Source organism: Callorhinchus milii, unplaced genomic scaffold, assembly GCF_018977255.1.
Source record: "Callorhinchus milii isolate IMCB2004 unplaced genomic scaffold, IMCB_Cmil_1.0 Scaffold7, whole genome shotgun sequence".
In the NCBI taxonomy this organism is placed as follows: domain Eukaryota; kingdom Metazoa; phylum Chordata; class Chondrichthyes; order Chimaeriformes; family Callorhinchidae; genus Callorhinchus; species Callorhinchus milii.
Window position 1 is genome coordinate 19,497,179 of NW_024704748.1, and position 21,941 is coordinate 19,519,119.

General features: G+C 37.9%; 1 protein-coding gene across 2 annotated transcripts in view; it reads left to right on the top strand.

Annotated features, from left to right (window-relative positions):
- Positions 1–429: 429 nt before the first annotated feature.
- The window catches only part of pcgf5b (polycomb group ring finger 5b), a 31,011-nt gene continuing 9,499 nt past the window's right edge, over positions 430–21,941 (top strand). For both annotated transcript variants that reach the window (XM_042336999.1, XM_007896752.2), the window contains exons 1-5: positions 430–775; positions 15,034–15,130; positions 18,897–18,952; positions 20,174–20,233; positions 21,454–21,599. In XM_042336999.1, the coding sequence (XP_042192933.1) occupies positions 664–775; positions 15,034–15,130; positions 18,897–18,952; positions 20,174–20,233; positions 21,454–21,599 (471 nt within the window). In that variant the 5' untranslated portion in view covers positions 430–663. The remainder of the gene's footprint in view (positions 776–15,033; positions 15,131–18,896; positions 18,953–20,173; positions 20,234–21,453; positions 21,600–21,941) is intronic.

Below are 21,941 nucleotides of genomic sequence, written 5' to 3' on the forward strand. Positions count from 1 at the left end.
TGTGTAAGAGACGGAATCATAGAAAAAAAACTATTTTGAGTCTGGCTCTTGACAGTTTCTTATAAATATACAACATCGCTTTACAATTAGGGAAAATGATCAACAACGTTTTAATGCGCTGAGGAATTTGGTAAAGCCAATTGCTGAAATAGTCACTCGAGTGTGTGAAAGATGCTCCGCACTTCGGGGCTCATTCTTGTCATTAGTTCAGTAGATTATAAATAGTTATAAAAGTTTTATTTTGAGATACTATTTTATGTTTAAAATTATAGTTATAACAGGAACGGTTAAAATTCCAAATGAGCATTTTGAGTGATTATTCCAAGGATTTTATTTTATTTTATTCCCAGGCAATCATAGCATTGTTATTTTTTCAACCAAGATCTGTTGTACTGTTAATACTTATGTCTTGTTAATGCTACAGGTTTGCGACATTTTGTACAACGCAGAGGAACAGGAAACGATAACCATGACCCTTGACTAAAGGACAATGTGCTTCTGGAGAAGTTGAGGATTTACTTCAAAGTTGTTCCACCAAATTTCTCAGACAGATGCCTGGACAAGTGCAGCTGTGCAGTGCAGCACAGCAGGACCTATAAACACAGAGACACCTGTCAACTCGGGCTAGACTTGCCTCTTCTTCCATTGTTACCTTGTCCAAAAATGGCTACACAAAGGAAGTACCTAGTGAGAGAATTCAATGCCTTCATCACATGTTACGTCTGCAAGGGTTATCTTATCAAGCCAACTACAGTGACAGAGTGCCTACACACTTGTAAGTAATGCTACAGGAATCATAGTGTATATATATCTATATATATACATATATATGTTTCTGAATAACAAACTTACTTATTTGCAATTCAACTTGAATCCTTACAACACAATGCAAAACATAATCCTATATCAATATCCTATGTGCTGGAATAATGTGATCATACACATGGTTTCTAAAATAACTTTTAAAAAAGGCCAAAGTTAATGGAGATAATTTCTCACATCAAGATTATCTGTCCTGCAATTTAAACTGTTTATGAATTTTGTTAATATGGTTATTTCATCTTTATTAGAGATTCCCAATTAACAGTCTTCAACTGTTTGAGTAATTATCTTGTTTCACAGCAACTGTTAGCTTCAGGTACCCAGGCTATCCAGTAATGTGTTGTGTTGAGATGCTATATGTTGGATAACTTTTGACCTAAAACTATTTGTCATTGATGTGTATTATTATAACACCTTTTCAGATATAACACGTTTATAATAAGTGAACTTACAATGAGTAACCTTTTTCATTCGGGATTTTAGAATGTTTAATCAAGTATTGGTTGGTTCAATAGCAGGAACAATTACATCCATGGAAAGCAGTTGCCATGTATCAGTACCACTAATTGCAGAATGCTACTGAGTTTTGTTGGAAGGATCATTGATCACAAGAGAGGCTTGAATGAAGAAGACTCCTCGGTTCATTTGATCTCATTCTTTTAGAATATCCACTGTACCATTCTCTCATCACAGCATCAAATGTTTTTAATTGAATCCAGAAGTATTTTTTGCTTCCAAAGTATTGTTCCAAGTTTACCTTCTCAATCCCATTTAAATTCTTATGTACCTCTTTAAGGCCCCACTGAAATGTCTCTTTTCAAGACTGATGAGCCCTAGCTTTTCTAATTGTTACTCATAGCTCATTCCTCACTAGTCATTGCTCTCCTCTACATGTCATAATGACCAGAACTGTACACAGTGTGGCCTGACCAGAGCACTATGCAGCCTGAGAATTACTTCTGAACACGACTGATCTGGCGACATAGATCAGCACTCTTTACCTTTTATTGCTGTGTCACACTGTATTGACTTTTTGATTGATGAGTCAAACTTACACCCCTATAATTTTCAGTTTTTCCGTTGGCAAGTTAAATCCCATCCATGAAGGAAATATTCCTTGTACTTTTACTTCGTAAAGTAACGAAACGTACTGCCTTGACAGCAAACTGATTTTCCCAAGACCCTTGAAAATGACGGGAATTTTCAGTTTCTGACCAATTCCGCTTCTTTGCAGGAGGTTCCTCTCTTGGTTCAATAATTTCTGTAGAAGCAACTGTAGCTTTTCTATGAATTTTCACAAGTTCTAACAACAACTTATTCGTTGTTTCTAGCACATTATGCAACAACGCCCTTTTCTTGGTGTGGGTGGCCACACTATATAAAGATTATAATCCCTAATCTTGTAATGTGTGTGACAAAAGCATCATAGCCAGAATCGACCTGATCTCTCACATAAAAGTTCATCAGAGTTCACCTTCGACATGCGAAGTTCACCTTCGAAAGTTCACCTTTGACATGCGTCAAACGACGCATCCGTCAATAGCAAAAAACAATACCTAGTCTGCAGATGTGTGTGTGTGTATGCGCGCACTTCTCTTAACTGTGGAGTCCTGTAGCTCAGTGGTTAGAGCACTCGCTTTGCAAGCGAGAGACCTGAGTTCAATTCCAGGCAGGGCGAAACCTTGGGAAGTTTCCTTACTCCACACGCCTAATAATAATCCCTACAAAACCAAAAACAATAATAAAATTGGTCATTTTCAATCCACGACTGTTTGTGGGACATTGCTGTGCGCAATTGGCTGCCACGTTCGCCCACAAATATACAGTCAATTCACTTTACAGTGAGTTCTATGAAGCGCTTTGGGACGTCCTCCCGACGTGAAAAGCGCTATATCAAATGCAAGGATTATTATTATTATTAACTGGTACACCGGAGATGCATGTGTGAGTTTTCAATCCAAGACGTATACAGCAACAGCATAATTGTAGTGGAATCACTACAACAAAGATATTGCTTACGTGTTTGTAAGTACATTGAAGACGATGTGTGTTTTTGAATATTCCACACTCAATTCAAACTTGCAGCATGTTGCAATAATTTGTTAATTTTCAAATCAACTTTGTCAACAAGTCATTGAGAATTTTACAGTTGCTCGTATTTACTGATAGGCATTTCCTTATGAAGAGAATAGAGACATCACAGGGTCCAAATAGAAAACAGTTTGTGAGAATCGTGTATTTAATATATAAATCGACATCATGAATCAATTGAATACACTTGTTTTGTTTGATTATTCAGATGAATATTATTTTAGATGACTATTTGAACAGAACATTCAAAAATCCTGACTAGAGAAATTTTTACCACATACATATAACTTGTTTAAATTGCCATGCATAATTCTCTTGTAAACAAATAATCAATGGGGATAAACTGAGAAACATACTTTCTGCTGAAGCTGAGGTGAATGTGAGCCACATCAAGACCCTTCATGAGCTGCATGTACTTTGACAACCTATGGTTGGACAACATTGCCCGAAAGGATGATGGATAAAATTTAACCTATGGATCAAAGATTAATTACATGTTTATAAGATTCACTGTTTCAGGGAGTTGGATTCAAAGTTTAGGGGATTTGGAGCAAGTTGTGTTTTTAATTGTTGGTATTATTAAGGTATTTCCTTGAGGAAAATAAAGGCCCAACAGTTGCAACTAGGTGAAGAGAAGCACTTTTGAGCAGAGGGTTTGGTTCACAAATGGACATATAATTGAGAATAATAATGAAATTTTCATGCATTTGTTATTGAGGTGACAATTAGTTAAATTGAAACTAAATATAGCAATGTTCCTGATATTGAACTTGTGAACGGTTGCATGCAGAAGACCACAGACCACCATTTCCTTTCTGAACACTAATTGACCAGAACATTTTGTTATTATACAAAACTAATTCAGTTCAATAGGAATGGTCTGATTGTAAGATTGATAATAAAACTTGCTATTCATAAGGCTTGTAAATATGTTATTGTTAGGTTAGATTAAGTTTTTAAAGGAGCAAGCATATGATAAGTTACAGAGTGCAAAATTGCTGCAGCTAAAAAGGCATTACTGATTATTCTTGAGGGATTAAAAACCATCAGAATCTTTAGTAAGTAAAAATGCTGATATTTTTCAAATAGGACTCCAATATTGTTTGGAACAAATGTAACCATGTGAATTTGTACTTCATATATTAGGTCAAACTGACCTGTTTGCTTACAATATGTCTGAATTGAATGATGAGAGAAACTCATCATGTTCGAAAACACTTTATCCTGTAACAATTCAATTTGGAGTATTTTAGCACTAGATATACTTAATAAAATGACTTCTTTTTACTAGATATTCCTTGTATAGGTCTATGTTACACAAAAATCAGTGAAATCAATGTAAATTTAATACATGCTACAGAAGAATAAATTGAACATTGTCTATCCAACTCATCCCTCATCCCCTCTGCTCCATCATCGCTGCCACTTTCAACCACTACGCCCCGAAGTTTTGGAACTCTCCCTCAATCCCTCTGACTTGCCCCCTCCTTCCCCCTCTTTTAGATCATGACTGAAGACCTTTTCGACCGTGCTAACGGCCATCTCCTCCCTCCCACTGGCTCGGTGTCAGGCTCCACCACAATTAAGCTCTTCGAGACACTGCCCTGCGTGAATGGCACTACATAAATGGAAGTTGTTGTTATATTGGCAGGTTGATTTGTAGAGGTTTTGCTTGACCACTTTAGGTTTTCCTCTTAGATATTTGCCTTCATCTGGATGTTACTAGGCTAAGTCTCAATTCAAAATTTATACAAGGCATTCTCAAGTTTATATTCACCAAGCATTGTTTAGACTTAACAGTTATCCTCTGTAGATTAAACCTCATGAATAGAATCTTAACTCGCACAATGAGGCCTTTTCTTTGTAACTATCATTAATGTACAGCAGAATATGACAGATTCTGAATAATGAAGAAACATGTACGATTTTCTTTATTCTTTGACTGACAATATTCTTCATACACTTCACTTCCATCTTTCTGTTCCTTCTGGCTCTGAGAGAGGAGAGTGCCAAGTTTTCAGACTATAAATAGGAGAGATCACATCAGGTTTGCAACACTGGTTGGTCCTTTACCCTGGATTGTAATTTCCAATGCAAATTTGGAATATGATGTACATTTAAGATGAAAACATTTAACTACAACCATTTCCAGTAACCCGATAAGTCAGGACGTTGAGCTTACAGTCTAGGCTGACACTCCAATGTTGTGCTGGGAGTGTGCACCAGTAGTGAATATACAATTGACCTCAGCATCTGTAAATGAGGGAGCAAACAATCAGGCAGGGTTCATACTTTTAACTGGACTTTTGTGGGCATTTAGATATGATAAATGGTGGGACTCCTATGGTTCAATAACTCAAGTGAGGAATGATCATATCACTGGAACCATATCCTAGCATGAATCACCACCTTCAGGAGCGAAGGAATACTTTGGGAACATTAAAATACTACAGTGTTTATATAAATAATATTGTGTCACTATAAGACACTATTGTGTCTTCGAGGGAAGGTGTTACAACTTGTCCTTGGAAAAATTGCTTATTCTAACAAATTATTTAACAGTCTATCTCCTATTCTTCAAAGACAAAACCCTTGTCAAAACAAGTTTATGTTTTGCTATATTATTACACTTTTGGTTACAGTTGTCATTTCATCTCAGCTGGTAGTATTCTTGCTTTCCACACAAGGATCTGAGTATATATTCCAGGCTGACACTGAGAGAGTACTGCGTAGTTGGATGTGCCAACCTTTTGCTAATATATTTAAATTAAGGATTCTGTGATACCTTCTGAAAAAGAGCACAATGTCCTGGTGTCCTGGCCAATACTCCTCTCCCATCCAAATATTCAGATAAAAACAAATTAAGTGTGGTCTTTACTGTTTATGCTGCAAAACAGACATCAGAGTTGCAGATTAGCTGCTGCATTTGACAATATAAGTTACTTCAAATAAAAGTCCTGTTGAGTCCTGTGGCTCAGTGGTTAGAGCACTCGCCTCGCAAGTGACAGATCTGGGTTCGATTCCCAGCAGGGCGAAACCGTGGGCAAGTTTCCTTACTACACATGCCTGATAATAATCCCTCAAGAAAAAAAACAATAATAAAATTGGTCACTTCAATCCATGACTGTTTGTGGGACACTGCTGTGTGCAATTGGCTGCTGTGTTTCGCCCACGAACATACAATCAATGCACTTTACAGTATATTCTGTGAAGCGCTTTGAGACATCTGGAAGATGTGAAAAGTGCTATATCAAATGCAAGGATTATTATATTATATAAAGATATAAAGTAACTCATGTTTGAGACAACATCAAATTAGCCAATTATTATTTGTTACGAGGAGTGCTAGGAGTTTGCTTGTACAGATTTGAATGCTTATTGTATTTTTTATGGAGAATTACTAAGAATGTTTGACATGAGAGGACAATAACGTGTCTCAGCTATCCCAAAGGCTGGCAAAATGGCCAGAAACCTGGTGCTAACAAAATGCAAAACACCTCAAATGCTGGAAACCTGAAACAAAAACAGGAGTCACTGGGAACACTCAGCAGGTCCAGCAGCATCTATGGAGAAAGGAAAGTGAGTCAGCGTTTTGGGTCCACGACCCTTTGTCAGAACTGGGACATGTTGGGAGAGAGAGGCTTTTAAGGGCTAACAGATGGGGGGGGAGGCAGGGCAAGGAAGACAAAGAAGAAAATGGGGTGGAGGACAGGGGGTGATGGTTGAAGAGGTGTTAATGACGTAAAACAAAGGGGGGCATAACTGCAACAAAATAGGCAGACCAGAGACAGAAAACTTGTGTCTGTGACCCAGATGATGTGTTAATGGTCACAGAAGAGGGGGAGGGGGAAGGTGAGCTGTTATGGTCTGACATGGTTGAAATCAATATTGAGGCCAGAGGGTTGTAAGGTCCCCTAGCGGATAAATGAGGTGCTGTTCCTCAAGCTTGTGCTGTGGCTCATCGGAACAGCGTAGGCAGCCATGGATGGAGTGATCAGAGTGCGAGTGGGAGGGAGAGTTGAAGTGGCAAGAAACCGGAAGTTCAGGGTTGTGCTTGCGAACAGAACAACAACAAAAACAAGATTTCATTTATAGAGCGCCTTTCACGTCGGGAGGACGTCCCAAGGCGCTGGACAGTTGGGTCGGGACCCGAGCAGGGGGGAAATGGTCAGGGTGAGAGAAGGGAGGGAGCGAGGAGGGGGTAGAGAGTCGAGAGGGGAGCTGAAGGCACGGTCGAAGAGAAAGGTCTTGAGACCGGCCTTGAAGGAGGAAAGGGAGGAGGCAAGGGGAAGGCACTGGGGGATGGAGTTCCAGAGCCTAGGGGCTGAGAGGCTGAAGGCCCGGCCACTGATGGTAGGGCAGTTGGGGCGGGGGATGTGGAGCAGACCGGAGCCAGAGGAACGGACGGTACGGGCAGGTAAGTAGGGGGATAGTAGGTTGGAGAGGTAGGAGGCAGCAAGGCCGTAAATGGCCTTGTAGGTGAGGATGAGGATCTTGAATTTGATCCTCTGGGGATGGGGAGACAGTGGAGGCGAGCGAGGGTGGGAGTGATGTGGTCGCGATGCCTGGTGCGGGACAGTACACGAGCTGCAGAGTTCTGAATGACCTGCAGGTTGTGGAGGGAGGTGCCGGGAAGGCCGGCGAGGAGAGAGTTCCCATAGTCCAGCCTTGAGGTGATAAAGGCGTGGACCAGTGTTTCAGCAGCGTGAGGGGTGAGGTAGTGCCGTAGTCTGGCGATATTCCGGAGGTGATGGAAGGCGGTGCCAGTTGTGGTGTGGATGTGGGGAAGAAAGGACAGCTCAAGGTCGAACAGAACGTTGAGGTTCCTGACTGGCTTTGAGAGGTGGAGAGTGCAGCCTTGGATGTTGATGCTGTCAGCGCCTGCGGTGCGGAGGCGCTGACGCGAGCCAATCAGGAGGGCCTCAGTTTTGCGCACGTTGAGCTGAAGAAAGTTGTCTCTCGTCCAGGACTCAATGTCGGACAGGCAGCTGTCAGGACATCGGGGTCGTGGAGTTGAGGGTAGAAGAGGAAAGGTAGAGTTGGGTGTCATCCGCATACATGTGGAAGTTAACCCCATGTCTGCGGATGATGTCACCAAGGGAGAGCATATAGAGGGTGAAGAGGAGGGGACCGAGGACAGAGCCCTGAGGAACACCGCACGAGACAGTGCGGGGGCTGGAGGAAAAGCCATTTGTGGAAACAGGTGTTTGGCAATTGATCACCCAATCTGTGTTTTGGCAAATCTGTGTACTAAAGTAAATGTTGGTTTACTACATTTGCTGCTCACAATGTGGTCTGCTCTACATTGGGGAGACGCAGATTGGGTGACCGTTTTGCCGAACACCTCCGTTCTGTTTCCAAGCACAACCCTGAGCTTCCGGTTTTTTGCCACTTCAACACTCCCTCTCACCCGCACTCTGACCTCTCCATCCATTGTACCATTACCACATCATCTGGGTCTCAGACACACCTCTCTCTCTGGTCTTCCTATTTGGTTGCAACCCCCCCCCCCCACCCCCCGCCCCCCTTTTGTTTTGCATTATTAACATCTGTATTCCCTTGGTTTGTTACAATTCCCCCCCACCTTTGCATCGTTTAACACCTCTTTAACCCATCAACCCCTGTCCTCTATCGCATTTTCTCCTTTGTCTTCCTTGCTCTGCCTCCCCACTCTATGGACCCGAAAGGTTGACTCACTTTCCTTTTCTGTAGATGCTGCCTGATCTGCTGAGTGTTCCCAGCGATTTCTCTTTTTGTTTCAGAGACCTGTACTGTTGTGCTCTAGGCACAGTGATTCCCTGCAAATTGAAGTTTTATAGGGCTCCATCTATCTATGCCAGTTCTCCTTAAATTGCTTCTTATCATATTTGGAAATATTAATATGAATGGTCAATCTGCTGCATTAAGAAAGCTGGAGGCAGGATGACATGATGAAGTGTGGAGGACGACTATATACGTGTGACTTGAGAGTATCAGCAGCCACCAGCAGACTTCCTGGAACTCTTTGCTGATGTCATTTCTGCTTAAACCTATCTATCCATTGAAATAAAATGATGAACTATAACTGGAGATTGTTGGACCTATAACTCAACTGCTATTCAGAGTCATAATTTCAAAGATAATTTTATTGATTTGTTTTTGTTTTTTGTGTGCAAGGAAACATTTCAGGCGAGCGATTCATTAGTGTGTGTTCTTTTACAGTTTTCTGGAATTACTCATGTCTTCACCTAAAAGTTTACAGTCACCATTCTTAACAGTAATTACTGTGAAGCACTTTGAGATGTTTTGATGTGACAAGGCAATATATCAAATACAAGGATTATTATTATTAAAATCCACTTATCCTAACTTGCATGATTTGCAAACCCAGAGTATCAACAGTGATCTAGAACCTAACGATATTCTTTTTTGGGGTTTGAAGAGAACAAACTGTTTTGGCTGAAAGTGACAGTGTTTTAACGTTTTACTATTATTTATTCAAAGTTAACTGGAGGCACAAAGCAAAATTTGTATGGAGGGGATGGAAATTCTATATTGTTTTTGTCCTGGTAGTGTTGTTCATAATAAGATTTTCACTATAAACTTACATATTTTGATGAAATCTACATCACTGTGACATGTATTTAGCTAACCAATGAAACAAAAGTTTGACAATTCTTCTCAATCATTGTGCTTGTTTTTAAAAACAAGTTTCAGTACCATATTATCTTAAATCCTTCATAATTTCATTTTTTTTAAATCATGAGTCCCAAGTAGCAGTTAAGTCAAGGTCTAGGTTCAACAATTGAAACCTACAGGTACTCATATTTATTTCACTGGATGAAGTTGTTCATGTAAATATGGCATCAGGAAACCAGGATATTTACTTTCTACAAGTCTGCAAAGAATATCTGAATAAAATGAATGCCATTGTTCTTTTTTAATTAATGTAATAATTTTCTCCCAAGTTTTATTTCACTGCAACAAAATGGAATTTAACTCCTTATTAATTCATGTTTTTGCATGAAACTAAACCCAGAGAACATTAGCTGACTACTTTTGAACATTGGAGATGGGTGCCAAAAGTAGTACATTATGTTGAATTTTTAAAAAAAATCTATTAGTTGTATATTGAACAGAGAGGATTGGGTGTCAAAATTATTTTCATATTGCACACAATATTTTATATTGAAAAATGATTTTGGAACCCAGGTGTGTGGTTTGTTTACAGAAATTAAGAGCACTATGGCTGCAACCAATTATAGAATCCACATTAGTTTGACAAACAGCTATTTGCTAATTACAGGTATTACCATTTTAAGCTTTTTGAGGAATAACTGCTCTTTTGTAGCCTTTCAGATTCATACATATTATGACAAACTGTTGTAAAGATATTCTGTGTGTTTCTAATATTGCCAACGGAATTTGAGATATGTGCGGAGCCAGAAAACATCTCCTTAATTGAAAATGTTTTTTAAAAGAAATCAAACTGAGGGTCTTCGAGGGGTAACTAGAATAGAGAACATGTATATAATGTCTTGTTCAAGATTGTATAATAGATTATGCCAGGATTGTCACCATGGAATAATTTTATTATTCCAGAGACATGAGCATATACTTAGCATGCAGCCCTTTTTATGGCATGGACAGAACCCGTTGGTGTTTTGAAAAGTGAACTGAATAATTATTATTTCTGTAATGCAAATTGGGTAATAATTGACCAGCAATAAAAAGTGAGTTGGACACTTAGCAATAATAAGCCTTAGGTGTCAGCCTGGTTTAATTATGTCTTGAGTTTGATTGTTGTGGGCTCATTTTTGTGGACTTTAAAGTTGAGACTTAAACCCACAGTCCAAGCTGAAAGTCCAATAGCGTCCTGGGAGAGCGCTCCAATGTTGGAGGTGGCGTTCTTCGGATGACACACTAGACAGAGCACTTGTCTGCCTATTCAAGTGGACATTAAAGATTCCATGACACTATTTGAAGAGAAGGAAGTTTCTTCTGGTGTCCTGGCTAACAATCCCCCAGATAAAATTGGTCATTCATTTCATAGCTGTGTGTGGGATATCGTTGTATGCAAATTGGCTGCCGGGTTGACCTACACAATATCCAGTCGCTACAGTAAATCTTACAAAGTACTTTGAGAAATTCTCCTGACATGAAAGATGCTATATCCAAAGTAAAGATTATTATAACAGTATGCCAGACACAAACTGGCTAAGTGTCTGAATGAAGACATTATAGGATATTAGGATAATTATAGACATGAGATGAAGAATTATTCCATCGGACACAAATGAGGAATGTTGTCTGTGAAGGAAAAGAGGATAGATGTGAGAATGGATGAATATTATGTCATTTAGACTTGGTTATCTTTGGGTATAAGGGGGTGGATTTTAGAATATCTAATAGTTGGGTTGACATTCATGTTAGGGGAGGTTTTGAGTGGCCTAAAAGAAGGAATGGGCTTGATGGTTCTTTTCTTATGTCCCTGCCTTGAGTTTGATGTTCTTTATCTGAGGAGCGATGTTACACATTGTTCAGTCTTTCATCCATGACACTGCGTTTTTACAAAATGCATATGACAGTCAACAACACTCAAATGTATTTATTTCCCCCTCCCATAAAAATCATAAATATTTACTTATACTTTGTCTTGTACCTCTCTCTCTGTGTCTCAGTGCTTGGTCTTATCCATCTCCTGTAGGAAAGAATCCATACTTCAGACAGTATTGCCAAGGACAGATCACTGGAAATGGTGAGTTTCATTTTGGAAAACAGTGTTATATAAATGGGTATAAGTGCAAACCCATTCAAAGCAAAACTTTTGTTTTACAGTGAGACACACAGAAAGAGGTTACAGGGGTTATTTTTCCGCAAAGATTATAAATAAATGAACCTGGATAATCATTTATTTAATGTAATGGATCCCCATTCAGTGAAAATAATGCAGAAATTAAAGAAGAAAGTGTTGTGGGGTGGTAATGTTTGTAGTTGGTGTTTGTTTATTTTGGGCTGTGCATGATGGTGTACCAGTGGCCTTTGTGTGAGCATGAAGTCTGTGGAACAATAAGCAGTAGCATGCAATGGGAAAGCAAAATCCAATGGATATAGAGTGTTTGAGAGTCATGGTGTTGGAGGTGGCGTGTTTGTCAATTGTAGAAAGAATGCTGATATTGGATTCTCTTGGGCGTGTGAGCAGATCATTCTTGGACTTGACACTACAGTTGGTTTGCAATGGACCCTTATGCTTTCCCATATCATTTGGTAGTTAGTATAATGGGTATATATTGCACTTTTCCCTCATGTATACAAACTAGATTGTGCAGATACTGAAAGAGTGGCTGCAATTCTTAGACAAATCTTGGAAAGTGACCGATTCTTACAAATTGTAACTCTTGTATGCTTTATCCAATTACATAATTGATTAAAAAAAAGTTTGCAAAATGGAGGTATCCTAGCAATGAGAAATTAAACTCCAAAGTAAACCCTCTGGAATAAAGGAAGCTCCATTGGTAGTTCTAGAATAACTGAGTGGTCCAGTCCAAGTAATTTCAAGGATGGATAACAGTGTATGTGCTAAAGACACAAGCATCCTATACATTCCTTCTGCGATAGAATTGGTTTTGGCCTAACAAGAATGGGTAGAGCGATCTGAGAGATTAATTATCCAAGCAAGGCGTGCCAGTTTTGTTGTTACATACCTAATTTAATAAGGAAGTTCTCAAATGAAAGAACTAGATGAAAGAATGTAAAGATATTCTGGGGTCAAGCATGGTTCCTCAGCACTAACATTATGATCCCTTCTTTCTTAAGTTGAAAGCCTATTTCACATACAGTGTAGTTGATTAGTAGGCAACATTTCTCTGACTTCCGTTCAACATTTTGTGTTCATTGTGTCCTAAGTAAACATGTTACGCATCAACCATGTCATTATTGGTCGAGTTAAAATGTGTCAACTCTGGAGTCGTCTCCTTTTTCTGCTACACCTGTAGCGAGTTCAAAATTCACCCACCTTTGTTTAAGTGTTTCCAGTTCCGTGCTTGTTTTCTTTCCAGTTATGAATTGTGCTTGCTCCAGAGCTGGCGGTTCTTGTGACGCATTTGTATCTTTTACTGCATTTCAGTCAGTAGTTTTCGGAATTACTGTCACCACATAGTGATGCGTGCATATCACAACATACTCAGTTGCTTCTTTATTCTGTATTATATTCCGCTTCACAACCTCAACAAATGCACAAATGATAACTGGCTCAATTTAATTTGTGTACTTAGAATGAGCATGCTATAACTCCAGAAGCCTTTTTCGTGTCTAGGCTATATGCAAATATGGTCATAGTCAGGAGCAGACACAAACCTGTGTTTTAAGCGTGTCTGATCTTTTGACGTATGATGTCCTGGCTGTATCATTTTCCTTCTACGCAAAATGATATTTAAATAAATCACATGATCGGTTCATTTCGATTCCATTTCTCAACAACTCAATACCCGTATGGAACACAGGTTAGACATCTGTTTGTGAGACTGTGGCCAGTTTTGTATATGGGAAGTGGGTGGAACGACAGCACCACCATAATCTCCTGTTTTTGAACAGCTTTTCTCCATTTTTCAAGAACCTGTTGGTAAGCGCTCCGAGACGCTACCCCTTGTGAAGGGCACTGTATTAATGCAAGTTGTTGTTATTGTTGTTATCGTTTACCAGATTGGAGTCTTAATATTTGAAAGTATTTGAACATAAATACTCTGAAAAGAAATCTATAATTAATTTTCTGCCAACGAGGACTAGCAAGGCTAACAGTCCCTTTTCACTACATTCAGAGCTATCTGCTGACAGTCCTACTATGTACATCAGTTAGTTTCTAACCAGGCTGCTTTTAGAGTCTACAAACCTTATACGGCCCTCTTGAAGATAATTTTTTATTTGAAAGTGTTGATGTGGAGAGTACATTATACTCCCCACCTATTCACAAGAGTATTTGTGGTTAGTGCGCCTGCCTCACAAACGAGAGGACCTGGGTTCAGTTCCTGGGCAAGGCGAAACTTTAGGCAAATGTCCTTACTCCACACCCCTCTGTTTACCTAGGAGTAAATAGGAACCCGGTTATTTGTTGATTGGCAGATGTTTTTTCTGGGAGTAATAATTCTTCCCCCCCCAAAAAAAAAGTAAAATAATAATAATGACTGTTTGTGGGACACTATTGTAGGCAATTGGCTGTCCACAAAATGCAGTCAATTCACTTTACAGTATATTCTGTGAAGCGCTTTGAGATGTCTCAACGACTTGATGAGGCGCTATATCAAATGCAAGGATTATTGTTATTGGTTTCCCTTTAGAACACCAGAGAGGGAGGCTATAAGACAGACATTTTAGATATAACTCTCCTGATGTGAAATAGTGAATGAGAATTGCTGGATAAATATTTCCAGTCTTTCTAAATGCCACTGGAATTAATTTCAATGATAGTGGAATAGCTTTTGTTGCACTGTGATGCATTTTGCCAGGGTACAGTCCAGATGCTAATGCTATGACTAAGATAACTCATCTTCATAGTATTTATACTAGTTTTAATAGTATTTAGAAATGGACTCAATTCCATGCATAACATGACCAGTCAATCTTGAGCGAGCTGAGTCTTGATTGGTTAATGAGGTAGTGTTTTTGGTCAATCAGTGGCCAATTGCCCACATCTTCAATAGGGAAAGTAGATAACAGCTCGGAGGTGAGTAAAGTATGTTACCTTGTTTATTTTTTAAAAAGTATAAAAGAGGTATCATATGGTAGTTAAGTAAACAGATTTGACTGAGAGTCAAAGTCAAAGATAGTTTACCTAAATCTGCTGGCAGCCAAAGAGTGAGGTACTTATTTTATGAAAAATATCTGCCGAGATTGCTTCCGACTGTTTTACTGTATATTGAGCATTAGAAAGGGATGATTGAGAAATACTCACAAGTATTCTGACAATTAGAATTGCTACAGATGTACTTAGTCAAACCAGACAATCACATTGTTCTAATTGTCTGCTACTAATTGCAATATAAAGATTACCGACTTTTGTGGAAATGATGAATTTTAAAATACTTTGTTCTAACTGAAAAATAAAATGTTAACGTAGTAAATGGAAAGTTTGCATTTTTTTTTCAGTTTGCAAAAGTTGTATTGTCCAACATTTTGAAGACACCAATGACTGTCCAAAATGTGGAATTCAAGTTCATGAAACCAACCCATTGGAAATGCTAAGGTAAGTTGCAAGTATAAATCATACTGTGACTTGAGTTTTTCTACTATTCTAGGTTTAAATATTGGGCTAGTGATAGATTGAGGTAAATGGCCCCATAGTTTTACCAGTTGTGTATATTTTTAGCATTGTAAATTAACATTGATTAATATAGTAATAAAACTACTCTGATGTCAGCTTTAGATTATTCATCTTACACAATTAATGGATACATTTAAAACGTAGCAATTATGGTTGTCTTATTTGCCTCCTTACCAATCGTTATATTTGTAATTTTGACTTTTCTCTGTCAATTCTAAACTACTAACTTTGTTCTAAATTTATAATAAAAGAATACTTGCAATTAATTGTAGCATTTTATCACTGAAACAACACATGATGCTTTAAGCAATGAGTTTTTTTCAAATGCACAGACTAATTCAAGGGACTTTGTAGCTACTTTATGTCAGCAATATACCTTGTCCGACAAACAGCAACAAAATAAATGAATGACCAATGTTTACTTGATGTATTTCGATGAGGAATTAATTTTAATAATAATAGTAACAATAGTTTCAATTGATATAGTGCCTTTCACTTTGGGAGGAGTCTTTCACATGACTAACTGAAGCGTAATGACTGAATATTTTGTTGGGATCTCAGTTTAACATCTCATTTCAAGAACGACCACTTCAGCAGTGTATTGCACTGTCAGTATTGCACTAGCGCTAGCCTAGATTATGAGCTCAAGTCCTGATGTGGTACGTCTGACCTAGAAGTAAATGTGCAACCCACTGTGCTAAACTGACACTGGTATCAATGTAAATCTAGTGGCAGATTTGAAATGTGATTTGCAAACTGCTGACCTTCAACGTGCAGTGTGGCTCCTGAGGTTTGCAGGAATATTAGCAAGGATAATGCAACAGGTGTGAGTGGGTGGAGATTGTTTAATGCTACTGCAAATGCAGGAAGTCAAAGTTCTTATCCTACTACGGTAATAGGGTTCTCAAAAAGCAGAGTAATTGGCATTGTTTCAAGACTTCAACACAATTATTTCTATTGCGTCTATACATTTATATTTTAATATTTTTGATATTCAGAGTTTGCAAAGTTGATTAACAGCTTCATCTTACTGTTTTCCATTTATTTCAAGGTTTTAATGAATAAACACAAGAGCTGGGGATGAGACATTCACAGCCATCTAGTTGGGTGCATATACAGCTTTTGACAGTGGAGTGATTTGTTTGTTATTTACTGTCGGTGGCTTTGGCTTCCGAGCAATCATCTTTTACGGAATTTGAATTCTGAGCAACTAGTGTCAACTATTAGGTTTTTACATAGAACTATTTATTATATCCCTATTCCAGCCCAGACAGCTAGTGAAGGTGTCTGGTATTTCACAAGGGCAGTTATGATAAACAATTGTCATTTTTGCCCCCTAAAAAACTTTCTGATTTCCTCATACCACAAGAAATGATAATGCTCAGTTTCTGCTGCCTCCATTGAAGCAAAAATGACTTTGATGTGGACAAGTCTGGCACCTGGTGCCTACAGTTATAAATCCTTCGACAGACCAATCACTGAACGAAGATTACTGGATTAGGTAGCAGAATGTGGCTTCCGGTTAAAATTTCAGAAACATTTTTAAATTTCAGTAATGGTGTTTTAGAAATGTCTTCTTTTAAAGCTGGTCTTCTTAAACAGTCAAACGTGCTTGTTTTTGTGCTCTCTAATCTGAGTGATATTAGTGCTGGAAAATAGAATGATTTGTGGATCCATGCCCATTGAGAACCAGTCAGATTATTATTATTATTATTTGCCCCAAATTCATACCCCATAGAACTCATCATAGCTGTTGGATCAGGCTGGGTTTCAAATAAATTTCAAGAGATGAAAGAAAAAACAATGTACTAACCCATAGCAACACACTGTCCTCCCTCTCTCCCATCCCCATCTATATTGTGACAATTCCATCTGATTCATTTTTATTTTAACAACTTTGATATTTCAATCTCATCATTATTACGGCTGGTTTTCAAGTCCTAGCCTTTATCTCACAGATGCTCCTTTAGATACAACAGTTATAATGAAATGTGATTGCGTAAGCCGCATTTAGTTCTACGTTATGCATTTATACAATCCTTAGTTAATGTCTAAACCACTTCCTCGTTTGAGAATTTTTAATTGTCGGAGAAATCTATTCAATAAATAAATTCATGAAACGTTTGATACCTATTTAGAGGAATATGTTCCTGATTACATTCGAATTCAAATTGAACTGTTTTCTGAATGAGGCATTTCTTGTGTTACCATTCAGAAATAGTTTCTGAACTGTTTGTATCCAGTATTTCAAGGGAGCAGATTATTTAGTGTGAGTATTTACATTTGAATACTTGGGGTCCAAATTCACTGATTTTTGATAAGCTTTATGTATAAATGCATATGCTGAAGAAGCAATGCATTTTGTTAAGTCTTGTCCCCAAATGAATATGCTTTAACTGAACACTTTGTATTAATAGAACACTACATGTCCAAGAAAATGTTTTTTTATTGCAGTGATGAACTTGGACTGTTAAAGTGTAATTTAGTCTAAGATGTCAAAAGAACACAATTAAATTTGTGGATTGTAGTCTTTTTAATTTCCCAGTGCTCAACATTTGCATATTGGCAGTTAAATAAAAGATACTGTGATATCAACCCTTCAATCTCGTGAAGTGGTAAAATATAATGCTGATGGATCAGCAGTATGTTAGAAATCTTCTCACTGGAGATTGAGATTTAAATATTTTCTGGTTAACTAAGGATCTAGTTAAAGCTTTTTGAATCTATCCAATAGAGTGAAAACATTTCAACTTTGAGCTCCATGAACTTGTTTTGAAGAATATTTTTGTAATCGAGCGTTTACAGTACCAGAGCTAAACTCTTTGACTGATTCAACTCTGTGGCTAGAAATAAAATGTATAATATCTGGGCTGTTAAAAGCATAAATTTGTTAAAGTTGAAATTTTATTGCATATTGAAGCACTATCCCCTTGCTTGAAATTGTTTTTACTGAGAGTGCATTAAAATAATATTGCAGAAGTATGTTTAGTGGTTTAGATTACCATAGGGATATGGGAATATCAATTTTCATAGTTCACATGTGCCCTTCATACATTATGTTGTTCTCATTTGTGGTATTAAAATGATGCTCCATAATTGCCCAAGGAGTAACATTAAAAGAAAAATAAAATATAAGTAACTGTGAACTATTCTGATTTTTACAAAACTTCCTTAACGTTTTGACTTCACTCTTTCTTCCCCTTCCATTCCAGTTTTTTTAAATCGGAAGTTGCTTTTTTATTCAGTTGAAGAACATAAAAATCTCCTTGTCTTTACATTCCAAATTTTCTTCTGAGCTGCAATTGACTGCTTTTCATTTTGCAACCTCTGTATGTAATTTAGACCTCAAAGAACGTTGAACAAACCGACTTTGCCTGCACTTAGCCCACCAAAGCTGAGGGATAGCCCAGTGTTTTGCATTCTGGTTATGTTAAGTGATTAGTGCCTCATGATGCAGCATAAAGTTCCCTGAAAGTACATGTGAAGTTTTCGCAGCTCAGTACAGCCCAAGAAAATAAAAAAAACTGTGTTCTGTTGCTAGTCAGGCCCATTCATTCAGGAAGGGGAAATCAGGACTATTCTGTCCTGTTTTTTCGTGATTATTTTACAGTGCAATGAAATTCAGTATTAATGCTAACAATGTAACAATCGAGCAAACTGTGTAATTTTTTTGTTCTTTGTTTTCAAGGTTGGACAATACATTAGAAGAAATTATATTTAAATTGGTGCCTGATCTTAAAGAAAGTAAGTGATCAACAATAATCAACCTTAATTTTTCAGACTATTTTTAGACTGTTTCTGAGGATATTTTCTGGTATCTTATCATCTTCCAGTCACAGCATCAACATGTTTTTAAATAAGTCCAATATCCTGCCATTAACCACCCATCCTTGGGACCTGTTCGAATCATTAATTACCCTCTGGGTAAAGAAGAACTTCCTGGTGTCTGTCCTGAAATTACCCTTTGCAACCCTAAACCTGTGTCCTCTTATTCTAATCTCTTGATGCATCCTGAAGTATTGTTCTGGATTTGTTTATTTCAGTCCCATTTAAGATGTTATATACTTCTATGAGGTCCCCTCTGAGGTGACTCCTTTCAAGACTGAGCTAGCTAAGTTTGTCTAATCATTGCTCATAGCTCATTCCTCTACCACTGGGAATCAACCTCGTTCCTCTGTACTGCCTCTGCACCCTGGGCAGCCAGCCCCCTTATGTTGTGGTGACCAGAATTGTTTGTAATACTCTAGGTGCAGCCTTACCGGAGAATTATACACTTTTGAGTTTGACATCTGGGAGTCTGAACTCAAATGATTTGGCAGTGTAGCCCAGAATCAGCTCAGAAACCTGTAGCTTATTATTTTGACACAGCACAACAGTTGGACACTGTAGTAGAAGACCACCGTGAAACTTACTCATTCAATTACATTACATGTTTTTAGTAATTACAGATAAAAGTCCCTGTTGAGATTGAAGACTATTTGTATTTGGACCTATTATTAAAGCTGAGAATTTGCTGTGTTTAATTGTACAATGTTGTTTCTAGATTGTTTATTATGCAGGTTTTGAGTGACTTTGAGTGACTTTGCTTGACTTAAAGCTACATCCATTTAAGGTGAAATTCAAGGGGGAGTGTTCACCTTCAAGAATTTGTTTGAGATTTCAGTTGGGGTGGAAAAAGGGAAGAAGTGGGAACTACTATTTGGAACAAAATGGAAATTCTGCCAATAATTAATAATATCTTGAGAGGGCTTTTTATGGCAATGCATTTTTGTAATGTTCAGTAATAGGCTTTGTGAAGGCAAAGATTATAGTGGACTGGCTATTCAATTGACAGATAAGTCAACAGCATATGGAAGAATGAAACTTACAATGTTCTTATTATCAATTGCAATATTTATTTGTTTTTACTCTGCGTTTGAAAAGTTCATTTTAAATCACCTGGGAAAAATATTTTGTTTTGGCCAGTGGAAAAACAGCAAGAGGAAGAGTTCTGGAGGAAAAATAAACCTCAAGAAAATGGAGATGGTAAGCTGAGAAAGAAAAGCTTAGCTTCATATTTAAATGAAGGGATTCACTTAATGGTAGAACAAAGGTACTGGATTGAATTCACCTATTTGGTGCTGGCAAAATAAATAATTGTTGTAGAACTTTGAGCCTTTAAATAATTTAAATAGGTTCTGCCCCCTCCTTCATCTTTGTTTAATGTTTTTTATTTCTCTGCCACTATCCCTCTGAAATTTGTTATTTTCAAGTGCAAGAGAATTGAGTTGGATAACTCCCTCTATTGATTTTATCAATTGTCCTGTGAGGAAGCCTTGAATATTCACTCAATACATTCTTCCCTTTGAGATCAAACACCATTAACTGTTGTCTTGAACTTGTATCATTCTAAGCTATAACATTTCAGTGCCGTTGCATCAGCAGGCTATTCTATCATGAAATAGCCGAGCCTGATCCTGTTAATATCAAAGCATCCACAATGCATGCTATCGTAATTGGTATGTCAATGGATAGTGATCAGGAGCAGGGAACTAATGACTGATTTTTGTCCTCCTTAATTGAAACTCCCCAACTGCTGCTCCTTCTGAGATCAGCTAACTTGTTGCAGACTGGAATTTGAACCTGGGATCTTCTGGTTTCTGTTACCTACTCAGTCATCATGGTAGCTTCCAGTAATCTTTCTGCCAAACAATGAATTGATTAATGAGGAACAATGACGAATCAATGTGATTGCACAGAAACCGGAATGTGTAGGAGTATCACTTGGCAGTGATGAGTCATTTGACGTAAATTGGCTTTAACATGGGATGATAATGATGATCAAAATTTGTGAGTGGGCACAGTTCTGTAATTCCACCAGCCTAGGTAAGAGAATAATAAAGAACAAAGATCAGAGAACAGTGGTAGATTATCAATCCAGCAATGACTGTAGCACAATCTCCTTCCATTCTTGCTGTTTTCAGCTGCTTAACCTTAGTGACTGATGAGCTATAAGCTACTTAAATTCATAAGCTTCCACTCAAGCAGGGACTTCTATAATTTATATGTGTACTGTTATGCAAGTTTGATGCAGTAACCTCTAAATACTGTAACACGGTTATGGAAATAGGAAAGTAACATTTTTCAGAATAAAACAAGTAAAATGTTGAACCATTTATAGATCTTGCCCTTTAGAATTGATATTCTGCAGTAGCTGCACATTTATGGTACATTTTTTGGATATAATTGTCTGTCTTTATGAAAAGATAATGGAGGCCCCAAAGCTAAGAGAACCAAAATAGAAGAGGAAGAGGACCAAGAAGATCAGGATTACCACAGAAGTGATCCACAAATAGCTATTTGTCTAGACTGCTTACGAAACAATGGGCAATCGGGGGATAACACTGTAAAGGTACCATTAAGAATTTCATTTTAAAATATAATGTATTGTTTAAAAGTTATATTGTGTCAACAACATGTATTGCTTACCCTGAAATATTAATGTAATCCCTCTGAATGGTATAATAATATTTCTGAGCTGTACTATTTGACAGTGGAATGGGCATCACAACCAAGATCCATCCTGTCCACACCTGATGTCCACACACATGTACCTTGTATAGTTTCTACATAGCAGTTGGGAGTGGGAACCCTAGCAAATTACTTAACCTCACTAACTGAAGCTAATTGTTTTCCCCCCTCCAACTCTACTTGGCTGAGATCAGCTAAATCAGCACAGTTTGAGGTTTAAATC